This window comes from Primulina eburnea, chromosome 3 (genome assembly GCF_022965805.1).
Source record: "Primulina eburnea isolate SZY01 chromosome 3, ASM2296580v1, whole genome shotgun sequence".
In the NCBI taxonomy this organism is placed as follows: Eukaryota; Viridiplantae; Streptophyta; class Magnoliopsida; order Lamiales; family Gesneriaceae; genus Primulina; species Primulina eburnea.
Genome location: NC_133103.1, coordinates 11,292,720 through 11,304,740, shown reverse-complemented (window position 1 = coordinate 11,304,740; position 12,021 = coordinate 11,292,720). Strand labels below are relative to the sequence as shown.

Genomic DNA, 12,021 nt, shown 5'->3' with positions numbered 1-12,021 from the left:
ATCATAGAAGATTTGGTAAGTTTGATTTACTAGTTTACATTAATCGGAGATTTAACCGAAAGTTATTTGACATATGGAAAAGCTTATGAATACACGTCCTCCAAACTTGATTCGGAATTACAACAGCATAAGCCCTCTTATACTAAAATAACAATTCAAAGTGCTGATGCAATAAAGACAGGCCTTTTAACAGTTGAAGCTGGTTCATCGTGTTCCTCTCTCGACATCATCTGAAGCTCTTTCACGAACACTTCCATGGCGTAACCTGGTAAGCAAATCGGAACCACGATCCCATTCTCTCCCTTGTTGTTTCTGAAAGGTATGTAAAAGCTGGCCACCCCAGGAATCGCCCCAACTCCGCCCTTAGCCGGCCCTCCGTAAGCCGGCTTGCCCCAACCGAAATCCACATCTCCGAAACCCGCCCGCGTCACGTCAGAGACCAGAAAAGTACGCACTACGGTGAAATGCGGCCGCCCTCTGATCACCATCAGGTCAGCTACCGATTTCATGTACTCCTCTGTCACGTCGGATTTAGTCTTCGTTACCAGCTCCAAGGCGTAACTCAAGGGATTCTTCGTTATATTCTCTGCGGTGGAGACTGCGACGGGGAATGCAAACGCGTTACCATAGTATCCGGCCGGGAGTGGTGGGTTGAATCGGGTCCGGGCGTTGACTATGCACAGGATTCTCACCTCTTCGTGGGGATCGGGTGAGATGGAGATTGTGCGACAGCGCCAGAGGCATGCGGTCAGGAGTTCGAAGGTGGAGCATGTTCGGAGGTTGGGAGGGACGCGGCGGCGGAGGGCGGAGATCTCGGCGGGGCCGAAGAAGAATGAGCGGTGGACCATGTCGTCGAGGGGGATGATGGTGCCGTTGGTGTCAGGTACGACGTCGTACTCGTGGTGCGTGCAGGAGACGCGTGGTGGGGACCGTGCGTTGAGAAGCTCTCTGTTCCATACAGGTGGGGTTGAGAGGCTCCGTCCGCCGCGGGCCAGTTCGGCGACGGCGGACATGAATTGGACCAGCCCGGCGGCGTCGCTCATTGTGTGGTTGAGTCGAAGAGCGAAGATGAAGCCTCCGCATTTCAGGCGCGTGACCTGCAAAGAAAAGTGTAATCAAAATCTCAATATATTTTTAAACTATGAAATTAATTATATATATATATTATGATATCAAATGTTGATACGCAATCTTTTATACGGATAAAACTTTGAGTTCTATTTGTTAGATATGTATACTGAACTCGAACCGAATTTTGGTCATAATTTTAGAAAAGTAAGCTTTCAACGCCGCTACCACATATCTTCTACCATATTAAGTTAATATATAACATAGTTATATATACCTTAAAATAGTTTCAAATTATTATCATTACTCAATGAATAACAGATATGCTTCATCACTAGTCGATACTTGGATGGGGCATCCATACATACATATTTCAAAAGTATAATAATTGTATATCAGAAATACGAGGCTGGGTGGGTGAAGCATTCATCATCTCTCTTCTTTAATTTACAGCCTCCAGTTTTCGCAATGACACAATTGGCCAACATCTTGTAAATTGAATTTTATAATTTGTTTTAATAATAAATAATATTTTGATCTTAATAACTCATATAAAATATCTGTCTCATAAATTTTATTTGTGAAAATATTTCACAAAATTTTTTTGTTTATATTATTTTTCTTACGAGTACTTCAAAAATCAAAGATAAATTTAAATATATAAAAATGTCAAATAATAGATAATAATATATTTTATTCAAATTATTGGATCGATTCCATTATCCAATAATGGGGAACTGAAAAACAACAGTGTTCTCCAATTATCAGACGCCGCAAGATAGTGGGATAGATGCACTCTCAAAAAATAATTATATTGATAAATTATTTTGTAAATTAAAAGCAGTTTTCCTTATTTTTTTTTTTTTATTTAAAGCAGTATTCTCTTCTTCCATGTGGCGGATGTGTGTGTGAGAAGTCAGTTCATTAGTTTTGTGGCGGATGCATGTGATATGTTTACATATACTTGTGCCAACTTAGTGGGAATATGAATAAAAAGCAACTTATACATGTGGATTATGTTATTTTAACCAGGTTAGGCTACCTAATTAAATAAAACCATAATCATGTATAATATGGGATGATTTTCCACAATTTCACCCTCCTCTGATGCTTATTTCCATTGGAAGCTATTTGGAAATTTCAAAGTAATATATATTTGAACAAACTATACAAATATTTAAATAAAGGCCGCAGAATTTTTTTTCCCAACTCTTAGCTAGAGATGAAAAGTAAATGTTATAATTCCACTAAATAATCCGAAAAAGTACTTATTGAATTATATAAAATATTATACATACAATAATTCTCTATTTCACAATGAATGTGTGCGTATATAATTTGAAAAATGTATGTATAGAATATGAACGTCGAAAATTTGTGACGATTGGTTTGACACAAAACGGGAAAATAATTGATGTCATCTAAGCTTTAGTTTTTAGTTGTATTCTTCAGTTTTACTTTATTAAATTAAATGGTAAAGGATTCATCAATTAAATAATACATTAAAAAACCCAACTATTAAATTATGGGGAAGTTATTTAAAAATCCCCAATCATAATATTTCTTTGCATTCACTCCCTACCCACAAAATTGTGGTACTATTTCATACAAAATGTGGTACACTTCATGTGGAAATGTGGTACACTTCATGTGGAAATGTGGTACTAAAAAAGTACCTAGGGACTGAAAACAAAGAAAAAAAGCGGCTGGGGACTGAAGCCAAATTTCCCGTTAAATTATCTTAAAAATAGTTGTCATCAATTAATTAATATATTAAAAAATCCAACAATTAAATTATCTTAAAAACAGTCGTCAACTAAACTCACTACTGATTCTCGTATAACGTTGTACCTGAATAAGCAACAGAGGGCCGTTGAGGACTGTACCAGAACCCGGAACTTCATAAAGCAGCTCCTCCAAGCATGGAAACGGCGGCTGAAGGGCATCGCCGCCGAAATCCTCCAGCGTCACATCCGCATCGGCCTCAATGAACACCACGCCCTCGCCGGTGCACTCAACCACGAGCTTCCGGCCTTCCTGTTCCCTCAGCCGCCCCGCGAAGGGATAGTAATAAACCAGAGCCTTCCCGATGGCCTCCCGGATCACCTTAGCAGGGTCTTTTCCTTCCATTGATGGAATACTCCGGTAGAACTGTATCACCGGAATTTGGAAACGGAGACCCTCTTGATCATCGATATCAGAGAGGGGTTTGAACTCGTGGGGAGTTGGGTTTGATGGAGGGATGAGCTCTGGGTTTCGCCTTGTGACTTTGAAAGTTAAAGATTTGCTCGAAGCCATTTCTGTGTCAGAGAGAATTTCTATAAGTGATTAAAGGAGATTACTTCCTGTGAGAGCTTAGATCAGTTGCTTGGTGAATGTGGGAGATCATGCAATGTTAGTATTTATAGAAGTGGCACGTAAAATTTTATACAACCAGAAATATTCAATATCATTATTTTATTTTATTATATAAAAGTAAGAGTGAGCATACGTTCATATGTCAAAAAATATACTTAATTTAATAATAATTGTGAATTGTAAAATCACATTGAAGAACAGCACTTGCTCTAGTTTATTTTATCAACTCTACATTCGTCGAAATCGAAAGCATTGTTTGGAAGACAAAAACCTTGTGTGCAGACGGTCTCACGGGTTATATTTGTGAGACGGATCTCTTATTTGGGTAATCCATGAAAAAGTATTACTTATTATGCTAAGAAGTATTACTTTTTATTGTGAATATGGGTAAGGTTGACCCGTCTCACAATGATACCATACTCTTGTTTGAAATAGTCATTGCAGGACCAAATATTTGGTGTAAGCGTTAGGACATTTAAAAAAAAATTGATTAAAATTTTTTTTCACTTTCATTTGGATTCAAATTGAACTACACGTCATGAAAAAAAATGAATAATTAAGAACCATGATTTTTAAAATTATTTGTTGCAGTTGATCAAGCTCAAGTTAATTAAGCTATATTAACTAGATGAATCCACTAAATTATTTTTTATAAAAAAAATAAAAGATTCGGTCGACGAATTATACATTTTGTATTGGTGACGAGATATGCAATAGATAATGGGAATGGACAAGAAATTAGTGGGTGGTGGGGGAGTCGATCTCAGTAGAATAATTAATATAATATTTTGGGAAAAAAAGACATTTATGTAGTTGCGTGAAACTTTCTTGGCTGCTGCGACTGAATTCATTAAGAATTTGACGACAAATGTTTAAAGTTATAGGTCACGATTGCTTTATTTTGGGTGATATCGGATTTTTTCTTTAAAAAAAACATTATGCGGAAAATTCTTTTTATAAATACGCTGGAAGTGTAATTTTTTTATTATGAAATCGCATCATAAAAGAATGTATAGATTATCTATTTATTTTAATAATTTGGGAGTCTTTTTACATTTTATGAACAAAAAATTGTTAAATGCTGCGTAAATCAAGCTACTAGTACAAGTATTCGGTAAGTCAACTTTAACTTTTGGTTTTAATACTCTATTTAAAATTACACAATCCAAGTCTTTTTAATTGTATGACTTTTTAAACAATTACAATATATCAAGCCATGCATTTTGCCTTCGATTTTCTCAGCACTTTCCAATAACAATAATAAGAAATCGAAAAAAAACCAACACATTCATGATTAACATGTTGGGGGATGTCATCAACGGTCCTTCTACGACTGTACAATTTAAAATATTAGTATTTAACCCGTGCATATTATTAAAAATCGGTGAAAAATGATTAGATATTTAAATTGAAAAAAATAATATAATTATAAAAAATAAAAATAAAACTATTTTTTCGCTAATTTTAAAAAACTTTCTTAAATACAATACATGTTGATTAATTTTTTTGCCTAATAATCACTATCATATATCAAAATTTTAGATTGTGTTAGCCTAAGGCAATGACATGATGGTTATCCTGTTTAATATATTGATGTCGGCTACCAACCTTAATACATATTTAATTCAATAATTTTCGAGAAGCTGCATATTATTATTGTTTTAACTTGTGACAAAAAATATTTTTAAATCATATTCATTAAAATTAATGAAAAATACTTTTTAAAAAATCAGTAATTTCGTCTAAATCCATATTCACCAACAATTTTGTGACATGACACGTATTTGACAAATTTGAATGATAACAATAATTGTTTCATCACTATCTTTATCCAAATGGGTTGTGATTTTATTTACAAAATCTCTTCATAATAAACACAACAGCCTATTTTTCCGAAAGAAAAATGAAACATCTGATCATAAGTAAATTATGTATAAATCAGAATAGTTATTTTATTAACATTTATTATGTGTATTCCAAAACAATGACAATACATTTTATGAGGTGTCTTCTAATAAGATGTTCACTTTCTTTAGAATTTGTTTAATCATTTCCATTACGGGAATTTTCTATTATCATATATCCGTGAACTTTGTAATATAGAAGAATATCACATTAGTAATACATAATGATCAAAAAATTATACAAATAGATGAATAATATTTTTTACTTCTCAATCATGAAAGGTATATTTCAAACTGAATGTCTCGTTGTTCTCGTTGTTTCCATATGCAGGTAGTTAATAACAACGAACAAATCTAAATTTAAATGAACATTACATCTTGGAAAGATTCAACTCAATTTTGGATTAGATAAATTTAGTAAGATAAATAGAATAAAAATGATTTCTAATATAATATACAATATTGCATTATTTATAATTTAAAATTCAAATAAGACATCTCAATGGACAAAAACTATATATTAGATGCTCTTGACAGAATTATATCATACATTAACTCTTTCAAATTATGAAAATCTCGAATTGCATGCATTCTTGTCAAACATTTCTGATTATTGAGGGTAATATACATGTTTATTGAGAGTAATTTAATGTCCATTTGAAACTCTTTTGAATCTATCTCTTTTAGTTTTTTTGTGCTCTTTTATTTAATTTTTAAGAAGACGATTTAAATTATACAATATACATATGGTTTTGGAATAAACCACAACGCGTTAATTCTTTCAAATTAAGGTAATTTCGAAATAATATGTTTTTGGGATAAAAAAAATTATGATTATTAAATGGTAAATTAATGTTAATTGGAAAACCTTGTTGTAGTGATAACTTTTAACACTCAACCAATTTTATTTTAGAAAAATTAAATAAACTAATTAGATATTGTATTTCTTTTCAGTAAGTAACTTGGGCAGAAAAGTAATTAAAATTGAAAAATTATTTTTGAATGATTTACCTCATGAGTGATACTGTACATTGCAATCATTTGTATTTTAAATTTATTTATGCAGTTTTTAATTAAACTAATTGATATAATCAATGCAAAATTTTTAATATAGGTTATATTTTCAATAGAGTTTAGTTTTAATTTAAGTTAAAAATAAAAAAAAACATATCATACATAAATTCATTTGAAGTAATATAAAAATTATTTAAATTTAAAATTGAATTAAATGAAGTGATATAATCAATGCAAACAATAATTGGAATGATCATTTATTGCAGTACACATATTTCAATATTCATGATAAATCTTTCCTTTTTTAGAAATGACATTTTGGCGGAAAATTACTATTTTTGGCAAAAACTCTGCTTATATATATATATATATATATATATATATATATTTGATTAAAAAAATAAAAATATATAATACATAAATTAAAATTGAATTAATATAAAAATTAATTAATTAAAATTGAATTAAGTGAATTGATACCATCAATGCAAACAATAATTAAAGTGATAATTTATTGCAGTACACATATATCAATATTTTTTTTTAGAAATGACATTTTGGCGGGAAATTACTATTTTTGACAAAAAATCTGCTTTGATATATATATAGATTAAATATACATCGTTACAGTACTAAACATAGCTTTAACTAAAACGACGAAAGCTCGATTCTACAGAACTTTTTGGTTCTTTTTGATTTTTTTTTTTGATTTTTTTATAATTTAAGTTTATTGTATTTCCTTTTCGCACCCCTGAAAATTTTTAATAATTAACTGAAAACTGTTTCCTCTTAATTATTAATTAATCAATTTAAAATGTGGTGTGAACTACAATTATGCATGTGTTTCACAATTTTTTAATTTCTTGACATAGACATTTTTGACCTTGGGTCAACTGTATAATTTTCTCTAATAAACGAAAACGAGAGACTGCTAACATCGAAAGAACGTTGTATTTTTTCTAATCTTCCGTTTCGTGTACGTTCCTATTATTTTCCTAACAACTTCTTGAGTTTGGAAAAAAAATCACTTTTAATTATTTTATGCTTGAATTTCTTCATCGGACAGAGTCACTATAAAATTATTTCAAAATTGTAATTTAAAACAAAAACAAATGGCACTAGCTAGAGTTGAGTAGTTTTAAATTTGCAAAATACCTTGTTTTCGATTTTATTCTGAATTTATATTTTATGATCACAATATATCCTTTATTCATTTTAATTTCAATTTGGTCAACAAGTTGATTTGATTATATGCTCAATTTCCTTGGAAATTGGAATGAAAATGAAAGACTTCTACTGTTCTATATTGGTTTATTTAATTTTCCGTTTAATTTCCTAGAAATTTACAACCATTTTTTTGCATAATAATTTCAAATATGGAGTTATAAGGTGTGTACGTCCCCAAAATTTGCAAGAAACTTCTGGAATTAGGACCAAAAACGTTAAATTAGGTTGTCAGAAAGATATTTATTTTTAATTTCTTGAGGATGTATCTTCCGTGATATTTAATTTTTCACTAAATATAGTTCATTTATTCATTTTTATGAATATATTGTCTATATGTACAGTTTACTATATAAAAAAGTTTTATTTTAAAAAATAATAATGTAAGGGTATAATAGTACTTTTACGCTGCGTTTGGTAGGGGTGATAAGGTGGGTTTATTTTTTTTAACCTACCTTATCACTCGTTTGGTACGCGTGATTATTTAACCAAGTCAATACCTCATATGAATGATTATGTTATATTAGGTGGGTTAAAATAATACCTCCTCACCCCCTAGGATTATTTATCCAACTCTTAATCCTTCCTATTTTTCCAATTTTACCCTTCTCCTATATTCAAACTCACCACCACTTCCTGCCACAACCGCCGCCACCGACCACCGACCACCGACCGCCACTGCCGGCCGACCACCGACCGCCGTCGCAACCGCCGGCCGATCGGCGCCTCCGGCCGACCACCGACCGCCGGTTGCCGCCCAGAATCAGCCGTTGATCGATAACTTCCGGCCGGCAGCCGTCGTCGCCGCTGTCGCTAGAGTGGAAGAAGAAAAAAAAAGAAAGTGTAATTTTGTCATTTCATCAAAAAATTCAAAATTATCATACACTTAAAAATCATATCAAACATAACACCATATATTACATTCATATACAATCATTTTCTTTATCATTTACTTACTAATCATTAGTTTATTTTATCATCTAAACCAAACGCAGCCTTATAGCCCAAACTTAAGTAAAATTTTATCATTTCATAATAATTACATAATCCAATTAGACACAAATTAAAACATAGTTAATTGAAACAGACCCAAAGGCCGATCATTAAATATTGATCAGCCTAAAAAATGGAAACCCGTCAAAATTCAATAAATGTAAATTAAGTAAAAGGAGGCCCATTTAGATATGACCACAATTCATATTTGGCCCATTTAAGAAAGCCCAAGGTAGATGTTATCGTTCTCTTCCTTGCAGCAACCTGCTGTTCATCCCCGTCGAACGCCACCAAAGAATCGTGCTGCAAGCAGCGGCGCTTAATCGTGAGACCACGGGGAAGATATGCTACTATGAGGTATAGTTCTATTTGGTTGTGCGTTGACCCTTCTGGTGCTGCTTTGCAACTCCGGATCCGGTGAAACTCTCCTCGCCATCTCCTCCTACTCCTAAGCCATCGGAGGATTTGGCTGCTTGTTTGTTTCAAAGGAATTTTTTTTATCTTATCAAAAGGATGGTATAAATCCGATTTTTTTTAGAAAATTAAAATTGATGGGGTTTTTTTTTTTATGTCGTTGGCGTCCTGCAGATGCTGTTAAATTTATTCTGATCTATCCCAAAGAACATTCGAAGCTTGCCCAGGATGGCATTTTTTCGCCTTTCCAGAGCAACCCGTTTATTTTCTGATGCTAACTATCCTATTCATCAAGCCAGCTTTTTATCCAGGTATTCAACATAGCACAAGGTGTTATATTTCATTAAGAACTGAATTTTGCTTATATTTCCCCAGTGATCATTTAGATGGATAATTTACATGATTAGCTCGTGTTTTGGTGATCGTTTAGATGAATGATTTACATGATTAGCTCTTATTGTTATCCTTATGACTTTCTTCCAACAAGGCACCTACAAGAAGCTGTTGGTTCAAGACGCCGTTTCATTGGATATGCTAGTAATAATATATGTGGGCAAAGATTTTGTTATGAATTTCGTGGTTTAATGTCAAATTGTGGACGTAAACCAAGGAGTTATAATTTGGAAAAGTCCCATTCTATTTTTGGTCGACATTATGCTACCTATGCCAACACAGACAAGAAATCCAAGAAGATGCTTTTGTACTTGACGGGGTTAGTCTTCGTTATGGTAGGGTGTACTTATGCTGCAGTTCCACTATATAGGAGGTTTTGTCAAGCTACTGGTTATGGAGGTACTGTTCAGCGTCGTGAGGTGAATGATCTCGATTGATTTATCTGTAAATCAACTTTTCTTTGTGATTGTTTTTGGTCAGATCTGCGTTTTTACGTGTTTCTTTTTTCATCAGAGCGTTGAAGAAAAGATTGCTCGTCATGTCAAAGATGGAACCATAACATCTAGGTGTGTCTATTATTGCTTTTTGATAACTGTGTCTCACTTGTGAAATGGTTGAATAGAATAGCCTTTGTTACCAATTGCAGTACTTAGGAGGGAACAGGGGTGTGAAGCTTCGGGATAAGTTGTTTTTTTTTTTGTTATTTTATCCTCAAGTAGGCTCCTAAAAGATTACACAATTGGCTAAAACTATAGGGACAATCGAGTTGAAATTTTGGATTGATATTCATCGACCTAGAACATCCCAAAACGAGTACCTGCAGTCATATAGTGCTGTCGTGTTGATCTTTATGTAGATGTTTAGACTAATTTTGTTTTTGGAACAAGTGAGTTCTTTTGTTGTTCTTTCTTATTTTTCATATCCATACAAAAATGTCTAGCAAGTTGCTCAATGTTTTCCTCATCATCTTTGGATGAACTCTATTTCTTTTGCTTATAGGGAGATTGTTGTGCAGTTCAATGCTGATGTGGCTGATGGAATGCCCTGGAAGTTTGTTCCAACACAGAGAGAGGTGCCTATGTCATAGACATGTTTAACATGTTCTTGGCAACTAGCTGTTTTGTTTTGCTAGTTTGAGTAGCGTTTTTCAGTAGATATTTGTTTCCTTTAAATAATTGGCTATTGGACTACAGGTAAGGGTTAAGCCAGGAGAGAGTGCCCTTGCATTTTATACTGCTGAAAATAAAAGTCCAACTCCCATTACTGGTATATCCACATATAATGTCACTCCAATGAAGGTAAAGTTATTCGAGGCTTGAAATTTATTACCGAAATTGTTTCTCATTTTTCAACACACACATGTATTGTGTATATAATATATTTGTCTGTCGTAGTTGCTAGGCCCTCAATGACCTTGTTTATTCGAATTTCTTTTCATCGTGTTTACTGTTTAGTAAGCTGACTTATTGTACATGAGATCCATCCCTTTTGTTTGAGATTTGAATCATATTTGGGTTCAGGAGCGGGCACGTGACTTTAATTTTGTGACAGCGCGACAAGCTTTTATTTCTGTCGATTAAATCTTAATATTTAAGAATAAAAATAATAACATTTAGAAGTATTGACAGCTCTGTGATATCACAAAAGATATAAGCATGTGTAAACACAGTATTTCCTCAAGACAGCCTAAACCTTCCCCGCGAAAAATCGTGGCCCCTTTTTTATTTTGTTTCTGATACCCATTTTAATTTCCATCGAGATAGCTCCCTCCTTGATTCTGAGGTTATGGTGTTGTCATAACAAATGGTTCGATCATCTATGGATTAATTTTTCAGGCTGCAATTTACTTCAACAAAATACAATGCTTCTGCTTTGAAGAACAACGGCTTCTTCCTGGAGAGCAGATTGACATGCCAGTAAGCACTATACTTTTATCTTCCCGCAAAAATTGCTTCCACAACCTTGTTAACTTGTATCAATGGATTCTTAGGTGTTCTTTTACATTGATCCTGAGTTTGAAACAGATCCTAAAATGGATGGAATCAACAACTTGATTCTGTCTTACACATTTTTTAAAGTCTCCGAGGAATAAGAGTGTTGATACTTCATCTGCATATCTGAGGTGTGCTGTATCCTTAATGATTCCGAAGAGAGTCTAAATTTTGAGGTATCCAGTTTTGAACTGCAAACGAACGATGAATAACATATAAAGTGATTTGGACTTGTCAATTGCAATCATGCAATTTTCTGGCAATATATCGTTTTATCGTTTCAAACTTCGAATTAGAGCATCAGCTAATTCGATTTACGAGTATGAGAATCGTTCCCATGTAAATTCTAAGTTGAAATACTGACCCCTACGTGCATTTAAGTGTAGACATTTATAAATACATATAAACGAATATCACATATATATAAATAAATATTCATCTTTATATGCACCATTAGTGTTGTACTGTTGTGCCTTGAAAATAACATGAAATTTCTGGTTCCAAGTAGTTTGTATCACCCCAATCCGGTTGCTTGCCAATTAAATTTTCTTCAATTTCATTCACTTCATGCTAATATTTTATTATAATGCTCATAATTAACTTCAATTACAAGCATTTCAGTTAGGTTTATATTTGAATCGTGACCTAACTACACGACAGCA

General features: G+C 33.1%; 2 protein-coding genes across 3 annotated transcripts; one reads left to right on the top strand and one right to left on the bottom strand.

Annotated features, from left to right (window-relative positions):
- Positions 1–6: 6 nt before the first annotated feature.
- Positions 7–3,456, bottom strand: LOC140826353 (benzyl alcohol O-benzoyltransferase). The gene is made up of 2 exons (XM_073188591.1): positions 2,920–3,456; positions 7–1,097 (listed from the first exon to the last, which is right to left on the bottom strand). The coding sequence occupies exons 1-2, from the start codon at positions 3,364–3,366 to the stop codon at positions 156–158; spliced, it is 1,389 nt and encodes a 462-aa protein (XP_073044692.1). The 5' UTR covers positions 3,367–3,456; the 3' UTR covers positions 7–155.
- A 5,311-nt stretch (positions 3,457–8,767) lies between these two features.
- Positions 8,768–11,597, top strand: LOC140826350 (cytochrome c oxidase assembly protein COX11, mitochondrial). 2 transcript variants are annotated; one of them, XM_073188587.1, is made up of 8 exons: positions 8,768–8,918; positions 9,150–9,286; positions 9,463–9,787; positions 9,882–9,934; positions 10,368–10,440; positions 10,562–10,666; positions 11,204–11,284; positions 11,359–11,597. In XM_073188587.1, the coding sequence occupies exons 2-8, from the start codon at positions 9,204–9,206 to the stop codon at positions 11,458–11,460; spliced, it is 822 nt and encodes a 273-aa protein (XP_073044688.1). In that variant the 5' UTR covers positions 8,768–8,918; positions 9,150–9,203; the 3' UTR covers positions 11,461–11,597. The 2 variants fall into 2 exon arrangements, with proteins under 2 accessions (XP_073044688.1, XP_073044689.1); XM_073188588.1 differs by lacking the exons at positions 8,768–8,918; positions 9,150–9,286 and having other exon boundaries at positions 9,675–9,767; positions 9,849–9,934.
- The last annotated feature ends 424 nt before the right edge of the window (positions 11,598–12,021 follow it).

Bases quoted from the DNA above. Each gene is read 5' to 3' on its own strand.
- LOC140826353 (XM_073188591.1), bottom strand. From the start codon at position 3,366: ATGGCTTCGAGCAAATCTTTAACTTTCAAAGTCACAAGGCGAAACCCA. The intron at 1,098-2,919 runs GTACAACGTTAT...TTTTCTTTGCAG, and splicing joins GCCCTCTGTTGCTTATTCAG to GTCACGCGCCTGAAATGCGG.
- LOC140826350 (XM_073188587.1), top strand. From the start codon at position 9,204: ATGGCATTTTTTCGCCTTTCCAGAGCAACCCGTTTATTTTCTGATGCT. The intron at 9,287-9,462 runs GTATTCAACATA...TCTTCCAACAAG, and splicing joins CAAGCCAGCTTTTTATCCAG to GCACCTACAAGAAGCTGTTG. The intron at 9,935-10,367 runs GTGTGTCTATTA...TTTTGCTTATAG, and splicing joins GATGGAACCATAACATCTAG to GGAGATTGTTGTGCAGTTCA.